This window comes from Oenanthe melanoleuca, chromosome 5 (assembly GCF_029582105.1).
Source record: "Oenanthe melanoleuca isolate GR-GAL-2019-014 chromosome 5, OMel1.0, whole genome shotgun sequence".
NCBI lineage: Eukaryota > Metazoa > Chordata > Aves > Passeriformes > Muscicapidae > Oenanthe > Oenanthe melanoleuca.
The window spans coordinates 10,868,222-10,893,091 of NC_079339.1; the positions used below are offsets into that span (position 1 = coordinate 10,868,222).

At 35.9% G+C, this 24,870-nt stretch overlaps 1 protein-coding gene across 5 annotated transcripts in view; it reads left to right on the top strand.

Annotated features, from left to right (window-relative positions):
- Nucleotides 1-24,870, top strand: part of SBF2 (SET binding factor 2) — a 230,070-nt gene that overhangs the window by 200,384 nt on the left and 4,816 nt on the right. For 3 of the 5 annotated variants that reach the window (XM_056494165.1, XM_056494164.1, XM_056494166.1), the window contains 9 exons: nucleotides 4,968-5,152; nucleotides 6,939-7,115; nucleotides 9,704-9,805; nucleotides 10,967-11,152; nucleotides 17,440-17,566; nucleotides 18,394-18,521; nucleotides 19,050-19,283; nucleotides 23,447-23,551; nucleotides 24,599-24,792. In XM_056494165.1, the coding sequence (XP_056350140.1) occupies nucleotides 4,968-5,152; nucleotides 6,939-7,115; nucleotides 9,704-9,805; nucleotides 10,967-11,152; nucleotides 17,440-17,566; nucleotides 18,394-18,521; nucleotides 19,050-19,283; nucleotides 23,447-23,551; nucleotides 24,599-24,792 (1,438 nt within the window). Of the gene's footprint in view, nucleotides 1-2,607; nucleotides 2,680-4,967; nucleotides 5,153-6,938; nucleotides 7,116-9,703; nucleotides 9,806-10,966; nucleotides 11,153-17,439; nucleotides 17,567-18,393; nucleotides 18,522-19,049; nucleotides 19,284-23,446; nucleotides 23,552-24,598; nucleotides 24,793-24,870 lie in introns of all 5 variants that reach the window. The other 2 variants (XM_056494163.1, XM_056494161.1) reach the window with 1 other exon arrangement.

A 24,870-nucleotide genomic window follows, 5' to 3' on the forward strand; every position in this document is an offset into this window, starting at 1 on the left:
CTGCTGAGGCCCATTCCAACCTAAATCTTCTTCTGTGATACAAAACCTACAGCTTAATATGAGAAAGGATAAAAATATTTTGCAGAGAAAAACTTCCAAAAGAGGTGGATGAGATTAGGGAAATTAAGGAAAGAATAACACAAGAGAGAGAGAGAAAGGAAAATGCTCAGGAATGTATATAGGAAATTGATGTTGGAATTTTAGCAGGAGGGAAGAGAGGAAGGGCAGGAGAGGACATGGGGATCACCAGACTGGGGAATTCTGTGCATGTTCATTAATCACAGTGAATGGATGTTTCTTATCTGAGAGTTTTGTTTGTGTTCTGTGCTCACTGTGCTGTAGCTGGAGATGAGTAAAGCTGGTGGTCTGGGTGAGATAGCTGGGGCTGGAGAGAGCAGGAGGGATAGTGGCTGCAGTTGTTGCACAAATGGTGCTGTGGCCAGCCTGGCTGAGCCCTGCAGCAGTGGCAGTGCTGGTGGCAGTGCTGGTGGCAGTGCTGGTGGCAGACAGCTGAGCTTTGGCTGTGTTCCATCCTCTGGTACCAGCACAAAAGCACCAGCAGCCCAGTGGGGCTGAGGGGCAGCCAAGGTGCTGCAGATCACACAGGGAGAGCTCTCTGGTTGCAAGTTGCCTTTTGAAGATAAAGGGATTTCTGAAGTAACTGCTGCTGGTTTCTAGGATTAGAGCTCATGGGAAGTGTGATGGGATGAGTTTGTTGCTACTCAAAGAAGAAAAAAGGAGCCTGAAGGCAGTGTGAGGTCACAGATGTGATGTTTTGTTTGACATTGAAATCCCTTGGCTGAATTCAGCCAGTAATCAGTCAGAGGGCAGGGAAGTTATCTTGTGTCTTACTGGATCTCTGCCACACCTGCCCTGTGTCTCTGAAGGTGTCTGCTCCCAGTTCTGCAGGACACCAGAGGACTTTGCTGAAATGTGAGAATGTTTGACAAGTTCAGTGGGAGCCCTAGGGAAGGTGAGAAGTTGACAGGGGAAGAGGGAACAGAGAAAGGGAATGTTTCCCTGGAGAGAAGTAAACACTAGGGGTTTTTAGATTAGCTGACATAATTATTTTAAAAGAAATTTAAAAATACACAGGGTATATAAAATCTCTAAAATTGTTCTCAAATCCTTTATTACAAAGTTCCTCACTACTTTTTCACAGCTAGATATATTTCACATGTGAAGCAGCAGGCAGCTATGGATTATACACTACACTGTGCAAAATACAATAGCAGTGCTTTTGTGGTTTGGATTCTGGACCACTCTTCCTTTCCTTGTGTTTATTATCACACATACCAAGGCTCAAAAGCCAGGTTCAGCTATGATACACCAGTAGAAAAATTACATTTTCTATTTTTTTGTACCAGACAATGTATTTGTAGTACATACCATTTTAAAATGTAAGTTGGAATATACGTTCCGGTGCATGAACAGTATTTCTCATTTTTTAAAACTATCATTGTTCTGAACACTCATCAGTTGTTCTGAAGATTTGTGTCTGTGTCAAGTATGATTTTTTTACTTTATCTGGAACATTGTCACGAAGCATCTGCCCAAAGCTCAGTCAGTTTGGTTTTGATCTGAAATATTTGGTTGAATACTTAATGTTTCATAATATATTTTCATTCTTTGACTTTTTCTTGGGGCTTGATACTTTACATGAGAATTGTAAGTTCACTCAAAAGCCATAGCTTTTCCTCTTATATTGCTTTGTAAGTATAATGTGGTTCTACAGAACAACACTTCTTACCTGGCATTGCTGTGCAATTTAGCAGAATAAAAAGTTTTCTCAGTATGTTTTGCTGCTATTGGAGAAATACTAGGATATTTATAATTTAAAAATACAGACTCAGCTCAGAGAATTATTTTCAAAGCAGGAAGCATTAACATTTTGAGTATGATTTAATAGAATATTTGTATTAAAAGGACTTGGTTATGTTGATGTGGGTTTTGAGCCACAGATATATTCACTGATAAACACATAAGCCTGCCACAGAAAATTATGATTATTGCAAGGGGAGGGAAGATCTCTTTCTGTGGTAGATATTCATATTTATTTTCTAAATTATATACTTGTACACAGGCCTTCAAAAATGTTTATAGGTATAGAACTGATATCTTGCATTCTGCTTTAATTTTGAGGTCCATCAAATTTTACACCTAATGTCCCTAGACTAAACCAGTATTTTTGTAACAGGCATTAATGTTGGGATTTTTAATTAACTAACTTTCAGCTGGATAGAAACTTTAAATAAATTATTCAATGGAATGATTTAATCATGACATTTCCTTTGGTATTATAATTATGGAAAAACACATGATGGTTTTTGCTACATGTTTGAAGCTATTGCAATGACAATGGAAATTATTCCTGTTTGATAAATGGATACCTCCTTCCCATTTTATATTGGTTTTGTGGCTTGATTGATGTTTTGTCTTGTGATGCCTAAGACCTGTGCTGTCTGATAAATCATGTACTATAAAGAAATGCAATATATGCTAGATCTTTGGAAATTAATAAGTAACCCTTTTCTTCTCTCCTGCAATGTGTTTCGCTGCAATGTGCATTCCATTCCTCCTCCTTCTGTCTTTACTGTTATCTGCCAGTGCTTGGCTACAGAGATAAATGTTTCACTCATTCAAATTCCAAATCTGCAACTAAGGAAAGAGTCCATCAAGGTACTGTATTCTGTGTCCTGAAATGTGTCCATTCTTTTCTACCACCCTCTGCTACAATGCCTTAATTCATTCCAAAGTGATACTGACAGAAAGCTTGTCTCTGCATTAACAAAATTTGAGGTTTTTTAGCTCAGTGTTGTGGATTTGTTATGTTTAGGAGGTTTTTGCCCATTGACAGTGATGTAACAGGGAGTGATATGTAGAAAATTTTCTGTGTGAAAATGTTAAACAGCTAAAAATCACTTCCGGAAAAGAGTTTAGTATTCCTGCTGCTTCAGTAAAATAGCTAAGAAACACTGTTACCTAGTCAATTAATTTCTTTCCATAGTTTTTATTAATGTTAATGAACAGGGGAAAATGGATTACTGTCAAATCAGAAAGTAATAATAATAATACAGTGCATGCCAAATAATGAAAGCAAGATACTGCTAACAAAAATAAATTACTAGGCAAAAGTACAATAGAAACATAATTGTGCCTTTTAATCACTGTTGCCCATGCTGGTAAAAATGTTCATCTGCATGTTTTTGTAGCCAGTTTTGTTGCTTTTGATGTGCCACAGATGCTAATGATAGGTGCATGTGTGAAATGCTCCAAAGTTTCACTGTACAAAATTTTTTGTACACTTCATCTTTGGGGACAGCAGTCTATGTTGGAGCTTGCATTTTTCATACCAAATGACTGAGAACTTCTTATTGAGTGTTTGCTGTGATTTCTGCTTGCTAGTCTTTGTTATTTCACGTGTAGTAGCTGAGACTTGGAATAATAGTTTGTGCTAAACACATTCCCTTACTACTTGAGGTGTTTTATAAAAGTGGCTGGCTGTGAAGTGGGAGCTTTTGAGAGCTGTTACTGACTCAGAGCTCCTTGCCAGCCACTCTCAGTTGCTGCATTCATCTGCTCACATCTCAGACTAGCAGCCAGGCAGGCAGACAAGCTAAGCTCTACAGACAAGTCCCTGTTGAGAGTTATTGTACAGAATTATTTTTGAATAGAAACCCAATCCTGCTTCTAAAAAATAGAATAAAATTATTTTGCTGGTTGAGCTGTCTCAGTGGAATTTACTGTTATCTACATCTTTTTTCTTCTGTGCACATTATTGGATTTTCCTGAAGAGGGGTTGGTGTTGGTCCTACAGTATCTAAATTTCTAGTACTGTGAAGTATTTCTGGTGCCTCTTTTGGATATCTTGCTTCACAGATTTATGGACAAGAGTCTCTTCTGATAATCTGATTTACTACATATTGGGATAAAGAATTTCACACAGCCTTTTGGACGCCAAATTTAGCACTTTAAGGGATTTGATTTTCAAGTAGTGCTATTCATACTCTGAGAATCCAATACCTTTCACATGCCTCACATTGCACACACAAAAACAATCTCACAAAATCCTGAGTATTAATTGAGGTACAAGAAACAGAAAAATATTTACTGCTTGTCTTTTCTTCTAACACTAAACAGGCCTTGGCAATCTGGTTTATTACTACTTTGTATTATGTTAAAATCCCCTAAACCTCAAGCATGAGACCAGAGCATGTCTGTGTGCTGTAGGAGTTTCCTCCCCTGGCAGTGCCAATAGAGCTGCAGCAGCAATATGCACTATTGTGTATATTATATGCATATATATATATATATATATATATATATATGTGTGTGTGTGTGTGTATAGTCTGTGTATATATATTTATAGAATGCATATATATATATATACATATATATATAATCTGTATATATATATATATAGTGTATATATATAGTGTATATATAAATATATAGTGTGTATATATATATTTATGTATATATAGGTGTACAATATGCAGACTCAGAGTGTTCTTGGGATGTTGGTGTGATGCCATTCAGAAACTGCTGCTTGCAGCTGCACTCTGTGGTCCCACATCACACTGCACTTCATGTTGTGTCTAGCTTTGGGATTTCTGTGCTTTCTGATTCTTTCTGTTCTTCCTCATTTCTGTCCCTCTAGAAATTTCATTTCCATGTGCTTACATGGACATTGCTATTTGCAAATTGTGATTTATCACTGTATTACTGATATCACAGCAACTGTTTTCTCTGTGGAGAAAGCACTCTGCAGAGTTAGAGTGTCTCAGGTTAAACAACAATGCAGTAGGATGGTTTTGACAGTTTTTGTTACCAATCTGTTTCTTTCCAGTACATGCTTTTAATTATGTCCTGTGAGGGATGTCATATGTTCAAGCATTTGTCTTTGCAATTATGGTCTCCAGTGCCTCACACAAAATGTTTTTTAAATCTTCTTCATCCTCATGAAGGTGTATGGGCGAGTCTTCGTTCAAGCAACCGATTTATCAACACTCAGACTCCATTCATTGATGTTGGTGCAAGACTTGCAGGGAAAGACAACACCCCTCCCTACAGCAGCAGCTCTTTTCTGCAAAGCCAGCTTCTGAGGAGACAAGCAGCCCTCTATATATTTGGAGAAAAATCTCAGTTAAGGGTAATGACAGTGTTTTCATGTTTAATGGGGTTTTTAGTTGGTTGAGTTTAATTATTCTCGTGTTTTTGCAAACAGTAAATGATATTCAAGATTACATAGAAATATGTTATGGAGGAAACAAAATGTTGTTAGCCAGAGTAGCAATTATCAGAGAAGGAAACCTTCATTACTGTGGACAGCAGTAAACTCACATAAAGCCAAATTGATGAGAATAAGGCCAAGCCAAAACTTCTGCTTTGATTACATGATGAGGACCATGATATCTACAGTTTTGTACATATTATTTGATAGATTTTAATGTTTTAGATGCAGTTGTTTGAAAAACAGGAGTTTTTTTAATTCTTAGTAGTTTTACTTGTTTTCAAGATTCAGATATTTTTTAATAAATCTCTACGTTCAGAGATTTTAAAAAACAGGTTTTTTCTACTTTCTTATTCAAAATGTGAACATATGTAAAATATTAACATATTTTTTGAAATACAATAGGTCAAAACTCATTATTGGTAGTAGGAAATCACATCACTATTCATTTCTTTCTGAATTATGTTCTCTCAGGAGGTGGAGGAGACATGCTGTACCAGAATAATGGATCAATTACATGGAATTAAATTATTATATTCCACTAATAATAGACTTTTTCTATTTGTTTGATTTCTTAATGAATGATAAGTGAAGAGTTCAGTCGTGCATCTACAGCTGTGTAGTAGAAACTACTGCTTTATTCTCCTAAATATCACATCACATCACATAGATTGATGGGGAAAACAAATATACAACATTTTAAAGAAATGGTGCTACTTTCCTCAGTTGCTTTTGTCCTGCATTATTACAACTTAGCATTTTTGAGTTATTGAATTTCTTTTTGAACCATGCCAAAATACAAACAGAATTAAAACTGAGCTTTCACTTTCCTACATTTTTGCTTGGCATTCTGTGAAGAAGCTTAATGAAGATTATTTGCAGGCCAAGTTTAATTCAATGAAAGCAATTTCTGGAGAAAACTCCAAAAGTTTGGCATGAACATCTTCAGTGATGTTTCATACATGAGAATTGTTTTTCCTAATAATGTTCTCCATGTTATCCTTTTCATCATAATCCATTGGGTTTTGGTGAGGTTTTTTTCAGTCAGCTGACTTGTTCTCTTAATTCAGTTATCCTCTCTTATTGCTAAATGCAGTAAGTTAAATAAAAGATGAGGAATTCTGCTAGGAGAAGCATCCAGCTGCTGCTCTGTGCTGAACAAGGTACTGCAGACAAACAACTCCCTCAATATCCAGTGATTGTTTAGATGACTCAGCTGGTTTGCAGTTATGGGGCTTCTTTTTGGGTGTGAGGTTTACTTTTTTCTGCTTTGTTGAATTCCCAAAACATGTCCTGCACTGTTCATGTGTCATCCATACAGATATTTTTCGTTTTTATTTGTTTATTGTTGATTAGCTTTAAAAATGTTAAAGGAAGTACACCATGTTGTGTGTGAAAAACTGAACAGATTGTCACTCAGCTTTGGTTTTACACCACTATTACTGCTAGAATAATTCTAATTATTATTGAAATTATGACTGCTGTGCAGTTATGGTTATAGTTGGGTGATTTTATTGTGGTACATTTTGCAAGGAGTTTTATTATATTTTTTTATTATCCTGGGCAGGTGTTTAACTACACAGATTTTTCATGAGGAATTAATTACTTAGCAATAAAACAGGCAAGACTTTGGGATTTAAGAGGACTGTCAGTGAAAAATATGCTTCCCTTTTAAATTACATCTGCTGTTGTCCTTTCCATGCAGGGGTTCAAACTTGATTTTGCTTTGAATTGTGAATTTGTTCCTGTTGAATTCAGTGACATCCGACAGACAAAGGCGAGCTTTAAAAAGCTGATGAGAGCTTGTGTTCCCAGCACTATTCCTACTGAATCTGAGGCAACATTCCTCAAAGCACTTGGGGAGTCAGAGTGGTTCCCACAGGTAATTTGTCTGACAGGTACTTCTGATAATCTATATGCAGTTCTGCTCACACCAAATAAATTCCAAGCTCTTGTGACAGAGGACTATTGTGTTCTAACCAGCTGTTCTTTGCTCACTCTAAGGGCTTTGCATGCTATCTATTCTGCCATTACACAAGCATTGCTATTATTTTAATGCCATCATAACATGTACAAATATGGGAAGCATTTTTATAACAAAATTTATGTTTTGTAACGTGGAACACACACACAAGGAGAAGTGACTGGGTTTTCTATCTATATAAATGCACGGCCTTGCTTTTAAATTATTTTTCTTATTTTATGGATTTTAAAAATCAGAAAAAGAAAGTGTGGAGCAATAAATGAACTTTTTGATTTTAAAACTGATACTTGACTCCTCCTATGTGTTCCCACCCTGGATTTTGATATGTACAAGTTAAAAATCAAGCAAACATCTGTTGTGGGATATGGGGAAGAGAGGATTTTATGTATGTTAATCACAGAAAGCAGAATAGAAACTTATGCTGACTTCTTAAAGAGGAAATACTTGTGAGTAATATGTCAGTTGTTGCACATCAGGAAATGCACTCCTGGTTGAAATGTGCTGCAAGGAGTGGCTTTAACTTCTTCCCTGAGGTGAGACCAGGAGCTGCTCATGGCCACCAAGGTTTTCAAGAAGGGGACAAGTTGGGAGAGCATGAAAAAGACTTGACTTCCCCACCATGTGAGCATTTTCCATCACAGAGTGGTTGAGCAAGTTCATAAGTGTAAATAAAATAATTGAATGTCATTTCATCATTGAATTGATGGAATAAACACATCCCCTGTAGCAGCCCAGGGATCAAGGGCAGATAACCCTGGAGTTACTCTCTTTTGGCATATTTCAGAGAATCATCCTTTGCTTTGAGTGCATCACTCTGCTCACTCTGCTGAGGACTGGGACATAATGTCACACACTGGCTTTACTACATTTAAACCACATTTCTGTGGTTTAAATCATGTCACTTCTGACTTGTGTGATAAAGCTAATTTATGACTGATAAAGCTAATTTATGACTGACTTGGCACATTTTCTGCTATTCCCATGAAAGTACATAGATCTGTCATCTCAGAAATGTTTTCATTGTATTATGCTTTCCTCTTCTGGGCAATAGAAGTTTAACATTATTGATTTTAACACTGTATGGACTATCTCTTTATAAGAATGTGAATGCAGAGAAGAAAATAGAAGCACTGCCCTATCTTCTGAACACAAATTATAAAAATAGTTGTTTGCATTTTTAGCAGTGAATCTGTAAAACCAGATTGCATATCAGTTTCCTCTTTAAAGGTATAAAAAATAGCCTGTCTTCTATTCTACTGCCTAAGAAAGCACAGAAGAATAAACAAGCTTGCTTTTAAAAGTGGTTCTCTTTTCAGTCTTAGATAAAAATTGCAGGAAAATTAGTCTATTTGGGTTGGGTTTTTTCTAAATAATGGCTATATGAATGCTCAGAGGAGTCAAGGTTTTCTATCACAATTTCTATAGCATATTCATCAGTTTTTTAACAGGAAGAAAGCTGGCTGCCATGAATAAGGATGAATTTTCTAGGGTCTAACTGTTGTTTGGTTGATGGGTTTTTTTCTCCTATTTTTTTTAATTTTATTTTCTTCTCACTTTCCTGTGCCTTTTGTATTTCCTGAACTTACTTTTTTTCCTTGCATAAATGATCTTAGATTATTCTTGCCATCTTTTGTTTGTTTTCCTATACTATTTCCTTCCTTCTTTCAGGCTTTCATCTTTCCTATTGCTTCTGTTGGTTGGATTATATTCAGTGCTGCACAAAGAACAGTTTCACTCTGCTGTTAAAAACTGAATTGGTTATGTATTACCTATTATGTTGTTTACCAAGAGTGCTGTCATAGTATACAAAAATGGTAAAATCATCATACAGATTTTTCTTTTTGTAATAATGATGTGAAGTCTCATAGTAATGTAAAATTGCCCAGATTCACCTGAACTTCTTTAACCTGCTTAGTTTAGCATCACTGTGTAATGAGTATTAAAGTGCAAATAATTAAAGTGTCCTCTTTTCATATATTTTAGCCAGTCTGCTCAACAGTCTAATATGTTTCTCTGTTATTATTGTTCAATTCATTAATTTACAACTTCCATGGGACTGAATATTAGTAATATTATCTTGAAAATATCTTGCATGGGTTCTCCCATCAAAGTACTTAGTGACTTTATGGAATCCTAACATTTCACAGGAAATTACTTTAGTGTTGAGCCCAGGATGGAATTTCTCTCCAGTAAATCTATCAAGTGTGTTGTTCCCATTCTCCTTTTTATGACAGCTATTTTATTACAGTACTCATTGGCTTTAATACTTTAAGTTCCTATCTTCAAAACTTCCCTTAGTTTTATTGTAGTTCAGATGGAAATCCTTAGACTGTTACATTTTATTGTTGCCTAATCAGTTGCATCAATGTATTTCACTATGCTGTATGTGGATCCAGGAATACATTTTTAATTATGAAAATATTCTATTTATTGATATTATCTAAAGATTTATCTAGAGTGTGTTACTCATTCATAATATTTTATAGCTTCACAGGATACTGCAATTGGGTGTGATCATCTCTGAGCTCCTGGAAAATGGTTCTTCTGTTATGGTTTGTTTGGAAGATGGCTGGGATATTACTGCTCAAGTAAGCTGCTATAAAAAACTTGAAATAATTAAATACTAAGAAAAACCACCAGGCCATGCTTTTTTTACACAAGCAGCAGATAATTTGGTACAACATTAATAAATTTGTGTTGTGGCAGCAGAAAAGAAACCAGAATGCATGAATCATTGCATTCATTTGCAATTTATGTCATGACATGGTTCCTTAAAATGAATTCATTCCAAAGGTCCTGATGGTCTGAACTGTTCTAAGGCTTAGATAGAGATCTGCATTCCTGCACCTGACCATGAATAAGAATGAAAGCTAAAAGTTGTCACAACTGTTCATTTATCATTTTAAACATTGTACATTTTAAACACAGGAGAAATGTATTCTCTTCCATTCAATTTCCATAAGTGATGTTAGGAGACCACACAGGGAGAAAACTGAATTTGTGCCAAAGTGCCTGTAACACCTGCTGCAAGGACAGATCACCTCAAACTATAAATTAGGTGAATCAAGATCTGCTGCCTCATTTAATAGATGCATTGTGTCCATTAGCTTCACAGTTCAGAAGAGAAACAGAGATATCCATAATTCTGGTAAATAAAACCTTCATGTGCAGCCAGCATCATAATACCAGGTAAACAAGCACCCAAAAGAATGTGACCATAATTATTGGAATCATTGCTAAACAATGAAGCTAGAGAGGGGAGATACATAGCTGGAAGTGCAAGAAGGCTGTGCTGCATTCTAAAGTCTCCTTGAGATGCTGTGTATAAAAACAGACTGCAGTTGACTGGGAAAAAAACTCTAAAGTCACCCTCAGGTCCAGTTCTTTAATGCTTTTTATGCTGAGGTAGTAGATACTATCTTTTAAATGTTTATTTTAAAGGAGTTTTATTTCAAACATAATTTAAACGTAGTAAGCATTGTAATCACCTCCCAAGTCTGTAGCTGCTTAGGTTTTGCTTTTACAGATGCCATAAAGTCTCAATGTCATTGAAGCTTTTTCATGTGGAATATCATTTGGTTTGTTTCATAAAAGTGCTTAATGTACCTGATGAAATACTTGTCATTGAGTTTATCCAAAGGCTTTTGTTTTCTTGAACAATAAGCAATTACTGCATGCTTATATTCACTTGCTGAAGGTTTCTCCTGACTTCTGTCACTCATAACACACTATCCTGTCCTGTGATCTAGGTGGTGTCTCTGGTGCAGTTACTCAGTGATCCCTTCTACAGGACTCTGGAGGGTTTCAGGATGCTGGTGGAGAAGGAGTGGCTCTCCTTCGGTCACAAATTCAGCCAGCGCAGCAATCTCACCCTCAACTGCCAGGGAAGTGGATTCACTCCTGTTTTCCTGCAGTTCCTAGACTGTGTGCATCAGGTGAGCCAATCCCTTACTTCCATTTGCAAGAAGGTTTTGTAAAAAACGAGGTTCGTCTTTTTGGTAGATTTTAAAAGGTTTAATTGAAAGCAATAAGAGATCAATAATAAAGTAAAAGGTTATAATGGCCAGGTGCTTGGGATTTAGCCAAGAGCATACTTGCTGTTTTGGAGACACTTCTTAAATTTATTAGCCTGTTGCATATTTATAAGCTATTTTGATATTCCAGGAATTGTTTTACGTGGCTACTTTTTGAGTCTGCTTTTTTACAGTATGTGTGGATTTTTGGCTGTGGTTTTAACTTATTTTTTTGTATTAGTTTTAATTTAGACTGTAGTTTTCAATTTCTATAGATGGTCAGTGCTATTAATTAGTACATTAGTAGTAGGTGTCTTCACTAGGTATTATTTAACTAAGCCATTAGTTTATTTATCATAAAGCCACTTTATTAGTCTGTGTTATTTATGCAGAAAACTATATTTTAAAAACTGTTTCAACACTGCACATACAATATTCACTTTAATATTTGCAAAAAGCTAATACCATAATATGTATTTATAACAGTTTCATAAAGAAATGTGTGTATTTCAATATTTCAGATGTTATAGATACAGGTTTGGGAGCAGACTAGTAAGATCTTTCCTTGGGTTTTATTAATTGCACTTCAAGAAGAGCTGGGATGGTTGTCTAGAGGAGACTGACCCAAAGCAGACTCAGAGAGATGGTTGATAGTACTACTCTATTAAGGTCATTTATGTAGAGGTTTCAATTAGAAGTTTTTTAAGCTATGACTGGCATGTAGAGTCCTTTATTCAGAAGGAAGAACGGACTGATTTCTAGTACCTTGACTAGACAGTTTTTTCTCCTTGTGTCTGATGATGAGTCTTGAAGAGGCCTTGTACTGCACCAGTTCTGGAAACAATGACAGCTATAAACCAGGGGTTCTGAGATGTTCGAATTTTTATGTCAATCCATAAAAATCAGAAGAAGATGGACACCAACAATTGTGTTGTGTAGGAAGAAATCAGATTAAGATTATACTAATTTTGGGTAATTCTGAAGTCTGTCCTTTTCTTCATCTCAAACCACTAAATGTAGATTCTTTGCAGAGATTCTGTGGATGCAAACATAAGAGGGGTTGTTGCATAGTTCTTCTTGTGTCCTTCTTCTCCCACTCCTTTGATTTTTCTCACTGAAAAAGCTGAAAATATCCTTGACATTATTAACCTGTGTTAAATGTATGGAGTGTGTATCACAGAAAATAACTGTTAAAGCACCAACCTTTTTACTGGAAACACACATTCATTGTGAATACTTGCATCAAAGAGGAGTCTTACTCTGCTACCTGAAGAAAACTCCACAGATTAAATAACTTCCCAAACCAATTTTTAGATATATCTATGTGAGATTGATAATGAATGAGCTTTTAAGAAGATGAGTGAAAAACACATTATGGAAAGAATCCCCAGTTTTGTTTCTGTCTGAATGTTAAACACCAACAGCCATCATTACTGCTGCCTCAGAAGTTAATAATTGTATTCTTGGAATTTGCATTGATTCCTACAGCATTCCACTTATGAAAACCTTAGAAATATTTGTCAGATCTTCTGTTTCATCCATTTCCCAGTGGTTGTGGTCATAAGGTTGTTTTTTATTTGAAGTTGGGAGCTTTCTCTAAAGACAATCAGTACTGCATTTTTTGTTCAAATAAGTTAATCTGCCCAAATGTCACTTTTTCTCACAATAGGCTTAGGGTTATTGATCCTTCTCTGAAGCAGAAAAAAAACCATGTTCTTGGTTGCAATGGCTACAGCAGGACAAAATAATCATGTGCTCTAATACTGAAACCCATTTGCCTGGTGGTACATTCAATTCTGTAAATTAATGATTTGTCTTGGTCGTGGTGCTGTGTTCTCTCTGCTTTCAGGTGTCTTCTCCAAGCTTAAATTGGCTGAATGCAGAACACCATCCATTAGCAGAGTTGAGTAAACCAACCTCTGATTTTAAGCAGTAGTGTAAATTGGAAGTGAATCCTTCCAGCATCTCCCCTTACTGTTTTTGATGCTGATCTGGTGCAAGTGTACTGCATATTTTGGGGGAAGAATTTAAGCTTGCTCCAGTGGTTTGTCACTTAGCTTAAAACCACTGGGGTCATCATTGTAAAGTTATCCACTCAAATGGACTAAATGTAGTCCAGTTAAAACCACAGATGTGTAGTATGGCTGCAGGACCTCAGCAGCAGCTGCTTCAGTCTGTTTGTCTGCTCTGGGTTGCTTCTGATTACTTGCTAGTGTAGCCATAGTAGACATAGCCTGTTTCTGCCCCTGGAAACACTTTGCTTCAGTTTTACTGTAATAAATCTTAGAAAGTTGTCCTTACAAGGAGATTATCCACACATACCCATGCAGTATTTCTTTTTCAAGTGATTCAGAGATGACACAGGTTTTGGAAACAAATGGGTTATCCATATCCAGAAGAAAGTTAAAAGTTAAATTCAAGGATTTGGGTTTGTTGTCAGGAAATAGAATGGACCATGTTTTCTTCATGGCAGAATTCTTGGTTTTTCTTTAAGTTATGTTTAACAAAATCTGCAGTTCTAAGGACGTGGAATAGTGGATTATAATCAGCCCACCTTTAAAAGTTAGAATGAAATGCAAAGTGGGATAAATCCCTGCTGTTGACAACTGTCAGGTACAATTTTGCCTCAGGTTGCACACATGTGAATGTGTCAAGGAAATACAAGAACATTACCTTTGTAATTCACCTCAGGTAGCAGCTTTGGTGCTCAGCAGGTGTGTGACTCTATCTTGTGAAATATAGAGGTTCTTGGATACATTTTACAGAGAGAAGTGTATTTTCTGCTTTGTGGTGGAGATAGCATCCTTCCAGTCTCTTAGCTCAGGGATTCTTGGGAACTTGCCTTCTTTTCCCAGCCAAAATGTTGGGAAAATTTTGGTAAAAAAGACCATTAGGAGCAGTTCAGCTTGTCCATCTGAAGGGGACAATAACTTCTTATGTGAAGAGCTTATTATCATTTTACCCAGTTTTATCTTCATCCAAGATAGGGCATGGGAAGCATGATCAGTCTAATATAGATAATACAGACTTGTCTGTAAGCTAAATTACCTAAGTCCCATGGAGAATGCAATTCTGAGTAACTTTTCTAGAACTAGAATTAAATTACTCCTCTAACTCATGATGATGGCATAGTATTGAGTCACCAAATTCCAACAGTTTGGTTGTAATTTCTAGGGAAAATAATTTTGAAGTCAAATTATTGGTTGAAATTTCATATGAATTTTCACAAAGAAGTTTTCTCAACATCTGTACTTGAAAATTTTTGTGAAGTTTCATTGGTTTCTGTGCAAATTGTTACACAGCTGCAATTGGATAGCAACTTGACCCTGAAGTGTAATATATTATGATCAGTTTTAAAAAATTGCCCATTAACTGGAAGCAAACATTTGGTCCTTTCAAAGTCTCTAACATTTAGAATCCATATACTAGGTGCAGTAAGAAAATTACCACAAAGCCAGTACATGCATTAAATGTCATGGGTTAAACTAAAGATTCAGAGAAAACAAATGAAGCAGTGATTCCTAAATTAGAACTGCATCATCTTATAAAAAGTCATTGTTTATGCCAATATCTCCAGGTGTCAGCTGAATTATTAATTCAAAATCAGTCTTTCACAATAGCAGCATCTGGCAGATACTTCCCCTGCTTCTAAGGAGACTGAGTTTATGCAAGTGATGTCAGTGAGGAAGCTTTTCTTATTTTTCTCCTGAATCTATTTGGTAATTTAATAAATATAATTAGAACAGGATGATTTTCTAGAGCTGACATCTTTTAAGCTCAGTGAGGAGCTCTGGTCACAGTGCCCTGTGTGAGAGGTAAGTGCTGCTCCCATGGCAGATGTGCTCAGTTTTTGCAGGGTTTGCAGGAGTAGCCTCATAGCCATGACCAGCACAGGACCTCAGGAGTACTCTGTTCCTCATGCATACTAAGTCAAAAGTGATAATTTTTAAAGGAATTAAATTCCATTAATTAATGGAATTATAAACCCAAAATATAAGGGAGGCTGATACAGCTGTAAGATAATTAAATACATTTAGGAGATACTTCAGTGGGAGCATGATAATTTTAAAAAGAACTCCAAAAATCCTCAGTTTTTCTAATCATAGTACTAGAAACACATACAGGTTTAATCAGGTTTTAAATGTTCATATATTACTGAGATTAAGACAACAACAATTACTACATTGTTTACCTATATCAGAGAAATGTTTTATAGTTGTTTTCTCTTTAAAAGTAAATTATATTGTAATAGCTTATTACAGTATTTCTGCATCCAGAAATCAGAAAGGGAATCATCCACAACATTTAGATCCATGACAGGATTTTATCAGCAGCTTGTTCTTGTAACTCTTACATGTATTAAAGTAATTGTTGGACCATAAGTAGAAGTTAAGACCCTGTATATATTTCATGTCAAATAGCAGAATGTTGCCTTTCCTTCTTACAGTATATTAAAAAAACCTTCTTCCAACACAAGAAGAAAATATGCACTAAAGAAGATATGGCAAAAAACCTCTTTTTTTAGAAATAGAGGTAAATATTTGTTTATAAAATTGAAGTCCTGAATTTATTATAGAAAAAGAAGTTGCTTAGCTCTACTCTTACAAAGCAGTGTACGAGATCATATCAGGGGAAAAACATGGATTAAATAATTAATTAATTAAATATTGAACTGACATGTCTGAACAGTATCTTAGCAATTTAAATGCCCAGCCCCAAGATAACATTGAGATATAATAACAACAAATTCTCTGAAATGTTGTGTGGGTGTTTTTAGGTCCTTTTCAGGGATTTCCCTGTCACTGTTGGATGTTCAGTAGAAAACCTCTCCTTGCTAAACACTTTGTTCCCCCCTTTATTTGGCTGGTCTATGTGGAAATTTAAATGTGAAGAGCTTCAAGTAATCTTAATAACAATTCCCATCAGTACTGAAAAAAACCCATTGAGTAACTGATAAGTTAAGGGAATAACTGATAAGAGATTAGAGAGAAAATGTAGAACAGGAAAATGAGTGGTGGAATGCAAAAGACAAGCACAGGAAGACTGCAGAACCAAAGGTATGTTACAGGTTTGATGTGGAGCTGGACAAAGCACAGTGGGACTTATTTCAAATGTGAATTTCAATCAGCAGTTTCTTTTTCAATTGCCAGCTGTACTTATTTCCCCTGCAATTAGGAATTTTCTGTTAAATGCCATGTTTATTCTGAAAATAATGATGAGTCATAAACTTATTTGAAGAGCAAATTTTAAATTAACACATGAAATTTCTCCAAGCACTATCTCATCAAGATTTTTAGAATCCTTCCTTTTATATGGATATCAAGTATAAATATCAGTAACTAAAGCTAAATTTTTGCCATGAATATTAACTTCATGCTTAAAATCTTACACCAGGCTCTTTATGATAATGTTAAAGAGAAGCAGCTGTGAAGAACCAACCATTTCACAGTGCTGCACTCTGATAATTTTGTGTAGTTTTTCTTAAATAAATATCAGCTCCTGACTCATGTTGGAGACATTCTCTGAATTAGACAGACTCACAGCCTGATGAGGATAACAATTTAAGGAATGACATGGTTTTTGCTGTTTTATAAGAATAATGGCAAGACACCTCCTCAGTGTGGGGTCTTTTTCATACTCTAGTATTTTGGGTCATGTTTTGAGAAGGAAGAAATATGTGTAGACTAGTAAGTACTTGAGAAGTTGGCTGTTTCAGGAGTGGTAGATGGAATGGCATTTGCAGCATTGTCTCTGTACTTGTCTGCCTGTGGGGCTCTGAGCAATAGCAAGAAATCCAATGTGAAACCTTTCAATTCAAGTTTGAATTCCAGCCACACCCAGGAGTAGCATCTTTACCTGTGAAGTTATGTGGTGACTCAAGAATTATCACAGAAGATTTATATCCTGTTGGATTTCCTGGAAGAATCATGGGGTTTGTATAGAGTATAATACTGCTTATTACACAGTTCACTCTATCTGCTCTGGAATGTTATTACAGCATAGACAATACATACATTTATTTGGCCAAAAAGTATTTTGGACAAAATGTTAGGAGGATTTTTGTGACACTTGCAATTTGTTTTCAGCATTCATGGGGAAATTGTTTTGCTGTCATTTCACTTTATTATTTCCTACATACCTATTTGTAATATACCTCAATATCCACTTTTTTCCTTTTTTTGTTTTTTTTTTTAAATTTTATTTTTTAGATTCATAACCAATACCCGACTGAGTTTGAGTTCAATCAATATTATCTGAAGTTTCTGGCTTTTCATCACATATCAAATCGATTTAAAACATTTCTCCTGGATTCAGATTATGAGAGACTAGAACATGGTATGTGTTACCTTTGTGTGTTGCATATTGCTTTTGTAGCTGTTGATCTTTTCCTCCTCAATATTTGACCTACAAAAATTTGCCTGTGTTGAGATGGTCCAGTAGCCGTGTGGTGACCACATAATAAATTATATTTCAGATCTAGAAAGCAGAATGGAGGTGAAGAACACGCAGGGTTTTCTGTCTCAGTGATTCCTGAGCCATGCCTCTGATGGCCCTAAGAGAAAGTGGAAGAAATTATTGCTATGCCTCAGGATTTTTAGCAATTTTTCTACGTAGTTCCATTTTCCCTACTAAATACCTTCTTTTAAGAGAAACAAAGTCTCTGTGAGTCCATCAGGGAGTGCAGAAAGTTTCAAGAAAAAAAAGCCTTTCCACTGAATACCTCCCACTTCTTCCTCTTGCATTATCTTCAGTGTTTCCCTTTTGATATTTTCTGTTTTCCTCCATCTGTCATGTGCAACCTTAGTGGCTCCAAAGCCCAAGTAGCTCCCATCAGAGCCACCTCACTGAGGCTGTTCTTGGCACTTGTCCACTAAAACATGCTCTGAGTTTCTCTGATTTGTGGGCTGCTTCCCATGGCATATGATCACTTTTAATGCTTTTCTTAAGAGCTGTTGTAGCTGTGGGGCAGGTTAGGCTAGAGCAACCATTTTATTCCAAAATCATGTTAATTTTTATTATTTATCTTCTTTATTTCCTGTTGCAGTGGCATTTGAAAGTAGACTTCACTATACCTTCAATCTGTAAAATTCCTTTAGGCTGTGCTTTAGCATTTGTTGAGCATTATCACAAAACCATCTTTTTGCTGCTCTTCTCTTCCTCAGGGACATTATTTGAAGATAAAGGAGATAAACATGCCAAGAAAGGAATTTGTATTTGGGAATGTATTGAAAAGATGCACAAAAGGAGCCCTATTTTCTTTAATTACCTCTATGCCCCTGCTGAAATGGAGGTATGATTTTTCTTATATACAGGTGGATACAGATGGTTTGTTATTCTGAGTGATTCCTTGAGTACTTTTTGATATCTTAATTGTTCTGAACTGAGTTAAGTGTTTGGTGGACAAAATTGACCCTACCTGATGGATTGGAACAGTATCTGAAAGTAATGGAAATATAATTTAAAGGGCCAAATTCTGGATGTATTCATGCATCCTGGGGAGCTAAATGAGGTTCCCTATTTGATTTCATTAAACTGTATGAATTTTTATTAAAATTGTCTTTAAAGGGGAACTGAGTTTAGAGTCATAATGAGACACATTTCATAATAATCTGATTGAATCACATTATCTATATCTCTGTCTTATATGATGGCTGTCCCCTAGACTGGGCTGTATCTTGAGTAATTTTAGAAAATTCACAGTACACTCACCATTGTAGAATTCAGTTAAGAATAATCTGGAGAATTTAGGTATTGTGTTGTAAATCTTAAATTCAAAGGCTTCCTTCATGTCATTATAATAACACTTTGTTTCAAATAGGCACTGAAGCCAAATGTAAATATGTCCAGCCTCAAAAAGTGGGATTATTATGTAGAAGAGATTTTGGCTACAGGTCCTTCCTATGATTGGACAATGGTACCTCCAAAATGCAGTGCTTCAGAAGAAAATGACCAAACAGATGGTTCAGTCTCCCAGACTAAGAGGAAAATAGTGTGGCCATGTTATGATGATGTAAAAAAAATACAGCCTGATGCCATCACCAGCCTTTTAAATGTGAGTACTTGTGTTGCACAGAACAGTAAGTTCTCTTATGCTCCTGAAATTCATATTTCCTTTTTATGGAAGTTATTGCCTTACAGATGTACTGTTATTAAAACGATCATGATAGATGTCAAAAAAAGATCTTTAGTAAGACCTGACTGGTTGATCTGGAGATGTGGTGGTTCTGGGAATCAATCAGACTTCCTGCAAAGCTGATGTTGTTCTGAATGCACACTTCCCTGGGAGTGTGCTTTAATTGCAGTCAATAACTACTCATGGATTCATTTTTTCACTGTCTGTTTCTAAAGAATTAATAAAATTTTAGGTTGCCTTTTGTAGGAAATGCAGGAACAGCTTTTTTTCATTTGGGCAAATAGTGAATCTTGCTTTCTTGACCTCTCCTCATTTTAAAGTTGGTGTGTGGTAAAAATCTGTCCAGATTCTTGGACAGATCAGAAAATAGAATCTGACACTTGTTGATTTTAACAGTTGGGGAAGCAGATACACAAACAAAAATTGAACATCTTGGCCCACATTTCTCAAAAAAGTTTGCCATGATTGCTCTTAGTTATTCATGTTTACTAGAACCAAACTGATAAATTTAGATTCTTCAAAATATTTTGGTACTTGAAATAGATGCTTGATTTTGGCTTTTTCTTGTTTAGACTCACTAAGGCTGCTTAGGTTTTGTCCTTTCTTCACTAGAAGGTGAAAAATGATCCCATTATCATCATTATTGTAGTTATTTAGAGTGATTTAACATCTGTCTTCTCTTAAAGATGCAGATGCTTGTTGATTGTAATTAATTAACAGCCTAACATTTGGTTATCATCATAATTGATAGTGCAGAAAAATGACAGGGGCATTCTTCACTTCATTGATTTGAGTCACTTGTATTTCCAGATCCACATCCCTGTGTGCAGTGTTTTATTTTGAAAACTCTTTGCAGACTTTACCTTACTTTAAAGCTGGGATTATGGAGCCCACTACTGCAATGCTTGAAAAATCAGCATATGCTGTAGGCCCCCAATTCTTCTGAATCAGAGATGATTTTAGCAAGCCTTGATGCAGAAAGCTTCTGAATGGATGTGAGTCCTGGAAGATTTTAGAGAGTTAGCTTTATTCTTGCACATTCCTGAAATTCCATTTGGTCTGCCTCTTCCAATCCAATTGATTGAACACAGGAACAATGCCCAATAAAAAAAATAATAAATAAAGAGAATCTCATGTAAAACCATCCTTGGCTCAAAACAGGACAGTCAGAACTTCTCAGAGCTTCTAGTTTCCCAGAAGCAAAGGAAGAACAAAGCAAGGAGAGCTCTCCAGCAAAGCACAGAGAGCTTTAGTGTCAGGTAACCAGAGGCCAGAAGCACATCAGGAATACAACAATGATCTCCTGCATTTCTTCCTGGGGTAGATGCCAGAATATCCATATCCACAACTGTGAGAAACTGCCATGTAACAGGGAAATTAGCCATGTTATAGGCTAAAGATATGTGGGTCAGGTTTTATAGAGTTTAAATGTTATTTGTGAATTAGATTATAGTAATAAAAGATAGCAATGGAGAGAACATTTGGAAAACTTTGGAGAGGTTGTATAAAGGTTACAAAAATATTCTTCTAAGTTTAAAAAGCAAAGTGAACGTTCTTTTAAAACGAGTTGTTAATTTAGGGCTATTGCTGATGTAGGAGAAAGACCTCTCTTTAATCATAAATCCACTGAGAATGTGTTGGTATCCAAAAAATGTTTCAGCTGAGACCATATTTAGCATCATAAATTACTGGGGAAGGTTGATTCTCGCTTAGTTTATAATGATAAGCCCAAATTTGTTTGTTCTAGAGATAGTTTTCAATTGAAAAGCAGATGGTGCACTTCAGGATGTAAAGCTGAAACAGGGAAGCTACTGAGGGCCTTAATTCAGAATTTTCATGGTAGAATGTGATGTTCTTCTTTTAAGAGTGGATCAGATTCTGGTACTTGTAAGAACTGTGAGTAAATAAACCTGTGTGCATTCACAGACACATTATAGGTGCAAAGGAAGTGATCAGTCTGCAGAGTTCTGGAGCTGTGCAGATGTAACTCCTGTCTCTACCATTCAGATACTCCAAAACAGGTTATTTGGAAGATCTTCTGGAAGGCACACTAATGCTAATTGCTTGTTATTAATTGCAGGAAATGGATAGTCTCATAATTGAATTTGTTAAAACCTTTCTTATATATATATATATATATATATTTCTGTTCCTGTAACCCTGGACAACAGGAGATGAACCAGAGAGATAAATTTAAAGATTTTTTTTTTTCTTTCAAGAAAGTGCATCTACTCAGAGTCCATTCTACACATGGAAAGGAAAAAAAATCTGCTGCTTTCTGTAAAATTTAAAACTGAAGAGGCAAGAGTAAATCTTAGTGATTTATTGCCATGTATGTTTTTTTTACATGGAGCCCATTAAAGGAGAATTTAGTCCTAACTTTTCGAGTTATATACAGGAGATTGTTGAAAGTTTTTCATGAAAGTTTTTCATTTTAAGTTCTGGAAGCACTACTCACTATGGAGCCAAAAAAGAAGGAATGTGACCCAGTTGCTAAGTAACAAGTCTCAGTTACTTCCAGATTCTGCAGAGAAGGACTCGTGCTCAGAAGTCAAGACTAGGGCAGAAAGAGAATGATCAGATTAAACTGACTAACTTAGAGCAATGAAGAACATATATCCTTTTGCAACAATTTGGAAAGGATTTTACTTTTAAAAGTGTGTGGTAAATTGAGTCAGTTTTGTGCCTCCAGAAGTGTTTTCCATTCAGCACTTTCAAAGACAAACAAGTATTGCAGTGAAAGCTCTAGTCTGGCTTTTGTTCATCATTCCTTATTTTTTCATCTACCTGAAGATACTCCAACCAAAAGTATTCTGGATTTTTATTTCTTAGCAGAAAGAGAGCATGTGAGACTTTCAGCTGCCTTCAATATTTAAAGCTTCTTGTTTGATTCTTGCTGTTAAGCCACCTTTCTTACATTCAGCTTCACTTTGGGGTTTTCTGATTTACTTTCAGCAAGGAAAAGTTTGTAGAAATATTTTGTTCTCTTACATTGTCAAATGGTGGCTTTTTCTTTTCACCTAAGTGTTCAGCATTTAGTTCAGAAGTTAATTTCTTTGTCAAAAAGTTTTCTTACTTTAAAAATATAAGAATTTTCAGTCTTTCAATTAATAGCAATTTCCTGATTTTTTTTTTCAATCAAAAGACTAATTGGAATGAGATAATATTATGAAAACTTCTGTGATTATTAGGTAGGGTAGAAGTAAGTAGAGACTGACTTTCTCTGCTTTGAAATAAATGTCTTCAGTGTTTAATTGGCTTCTATATAGCATGAGAAGCCTATGTTCTATGGCAATTTTTTATTCCATCAGGAATTTTTAATTGAATTTGAAAAATCGAGGTTTAAATTTTATTTCATTAATAATAAGAAGATTTTCATAGCAATATATTCTTGAAAATAAAAAATGGAGGAAGGAAGCATGGCAAGGAATATGGACCACACTTCAAAGTCTTGACAAATGTATCAATGAGCATTCACAAGTAAACATAAACTCATAAAATTGCCTCTTTTTACTTAACTTTGCACTGTCTTATTAACAGGAAATAACCCTAACTGGAGGTTATCAATGTAGGTCATATTCCCAAGTTCCACAACAAGAACATGTTGTTACAGTTTGGCATCCAAATTGAATAAATCTTTCTGTTTCATTTCCTTCTTTTATTACAGCTTTGTGTCACATTTTATAAACGAGGGTAAATGTTAATATTGGCAATGTCCAGCGTTGGTGTCGCAGCACAGAATTTGTTCTTTGTAAATATTTTCATAAAATACAGCCTGTCCTTATCAGTGTTGTGTTTCTGTTATGGCAGTGGGTGTTGAATTTTGTGTGTTCAGGAGAACTGGGGGGGAATTGAAAGCCTGGTGGCTCCTCCAGCCTGGTCCATGCAGGAAGAACAATGTGGCTGATGCTGTCCTTTGACACCTGATTCTGATGGATCTCAGTTTATAGCTCCTATGACACAGGGTTTTCAGCTTCACTGGGTGAAAACATTGACTAGAGAACAGTTGTGTAAAAATGATTGCTGGGGGGTGATGAGTTAGAAATGTCTGTTCTTAAGGAAACCTTTGTTCCTTGTTTCAGGAAATCGAAAGGTTGGAAAGTAAATTAAATCAGAGCCCAGAGAGGTGGCAGCTTTTGTGGGAAAGGGTCAGAATTAATCTAAAGGATGACACCAGACACGACAATGTAAGTAGAAAAGAGCTTGCCCAGTAGAGTAACTCCATTCCTGCTCTATAGGCTACCTGAGGCCCTGACAAAATCACTGTATTTCTTGGAGTAAAATACTGCTTTTGAAAAACTGAATGTGTTGTTCTAACCCATGATATTGGCTTTTTATTTCTTCATGTTGAAAAATATATTTTGACTTGTGCTGTTTATCTAGTAGCCTTTCCAGAGTAGTTTAAGGCATACAGATAAAATGAGCATTCTACTAATGCACAAATGTATGATTTTATATATTTTAAAGATTCTTGAAGTACTGAAAAAGCTCAATTCCAGAAAGTAGCCAAAAGGATATCACAGATTCTCAGAGACAAGTAAAGATATTTCCATGGCCAAATGGAGCTACAGTTTCTAAGCAGAGATAAGAAATATTCCTGCTTGTGTTTCCAATTCCTGACTGTGGTTACAAGAAGAGCTGACAATATAGATACTCTCTAAGTCAGAGGCTGCCTCTTGCTCTCTGTGTGCACCAGGAATAGTGCTAGATAATGCTTTTTGGGAGCTTGGCCTCTGAACTTTGCACAGTGAGTTACCAGTTCAGGACTGTATTGTTCAGTGTTGTCATTTAGATTAGGAGCAAATAACTCTTGTTCCAGGTTATTGAGATTCTACTAAAATGACATGGATCTATAAAGTAGCTTTTGGAAGTCATAGTTTTTCCTTTTCCCCCTTCCTTCCCTTTGAAATCAGGGAAATTTATTGCATCCAAATGTCTGTTCAGTTTTAGATGCTTCTGAGAAAGCAAGGCAAACACTGTTCAGTATTATGTCACTGGAATATATGAAGCTTTTCTGAAATACTGTGAACCCTTCTGCCTAAGAAATGCAGGGAATTGCCATCCCTCTGGTTTCTTCTCCAAGGCAGCACTGACTTGTATTAGGAAGATTTTTTTTTGTTTTGGCTTCACAGTAGTTCCCAGCTTACATGTTGTACCATGTATTTGTTGTCATTACAGCACTGAGACCATAACACATTGCATTACCTTTTTTCTTCTATTTCCCTCTTTTCCAGCTCCGGAGACATCCCTCTGGCTCCTCAGGGATGATGTCACCTAATCTACATTCCTATCAGAAGAGGTCTTTGTTGGAAATACCTGACAGTGGGCTGGGTGAGGAGCAGAGCTCCAGCATCTCCCCCTCTAATGGAGTAGACAGAAGAACAACGACGCTGTACAATCATTTCACATCAAAGAATGATGAAAATAGGTAAACTGAAGAATTTAGTATTTAGTAATATTTTGTTGATTTGGTAAAAGGCTCTGCCTAAGGAAGGAATTAAACTTT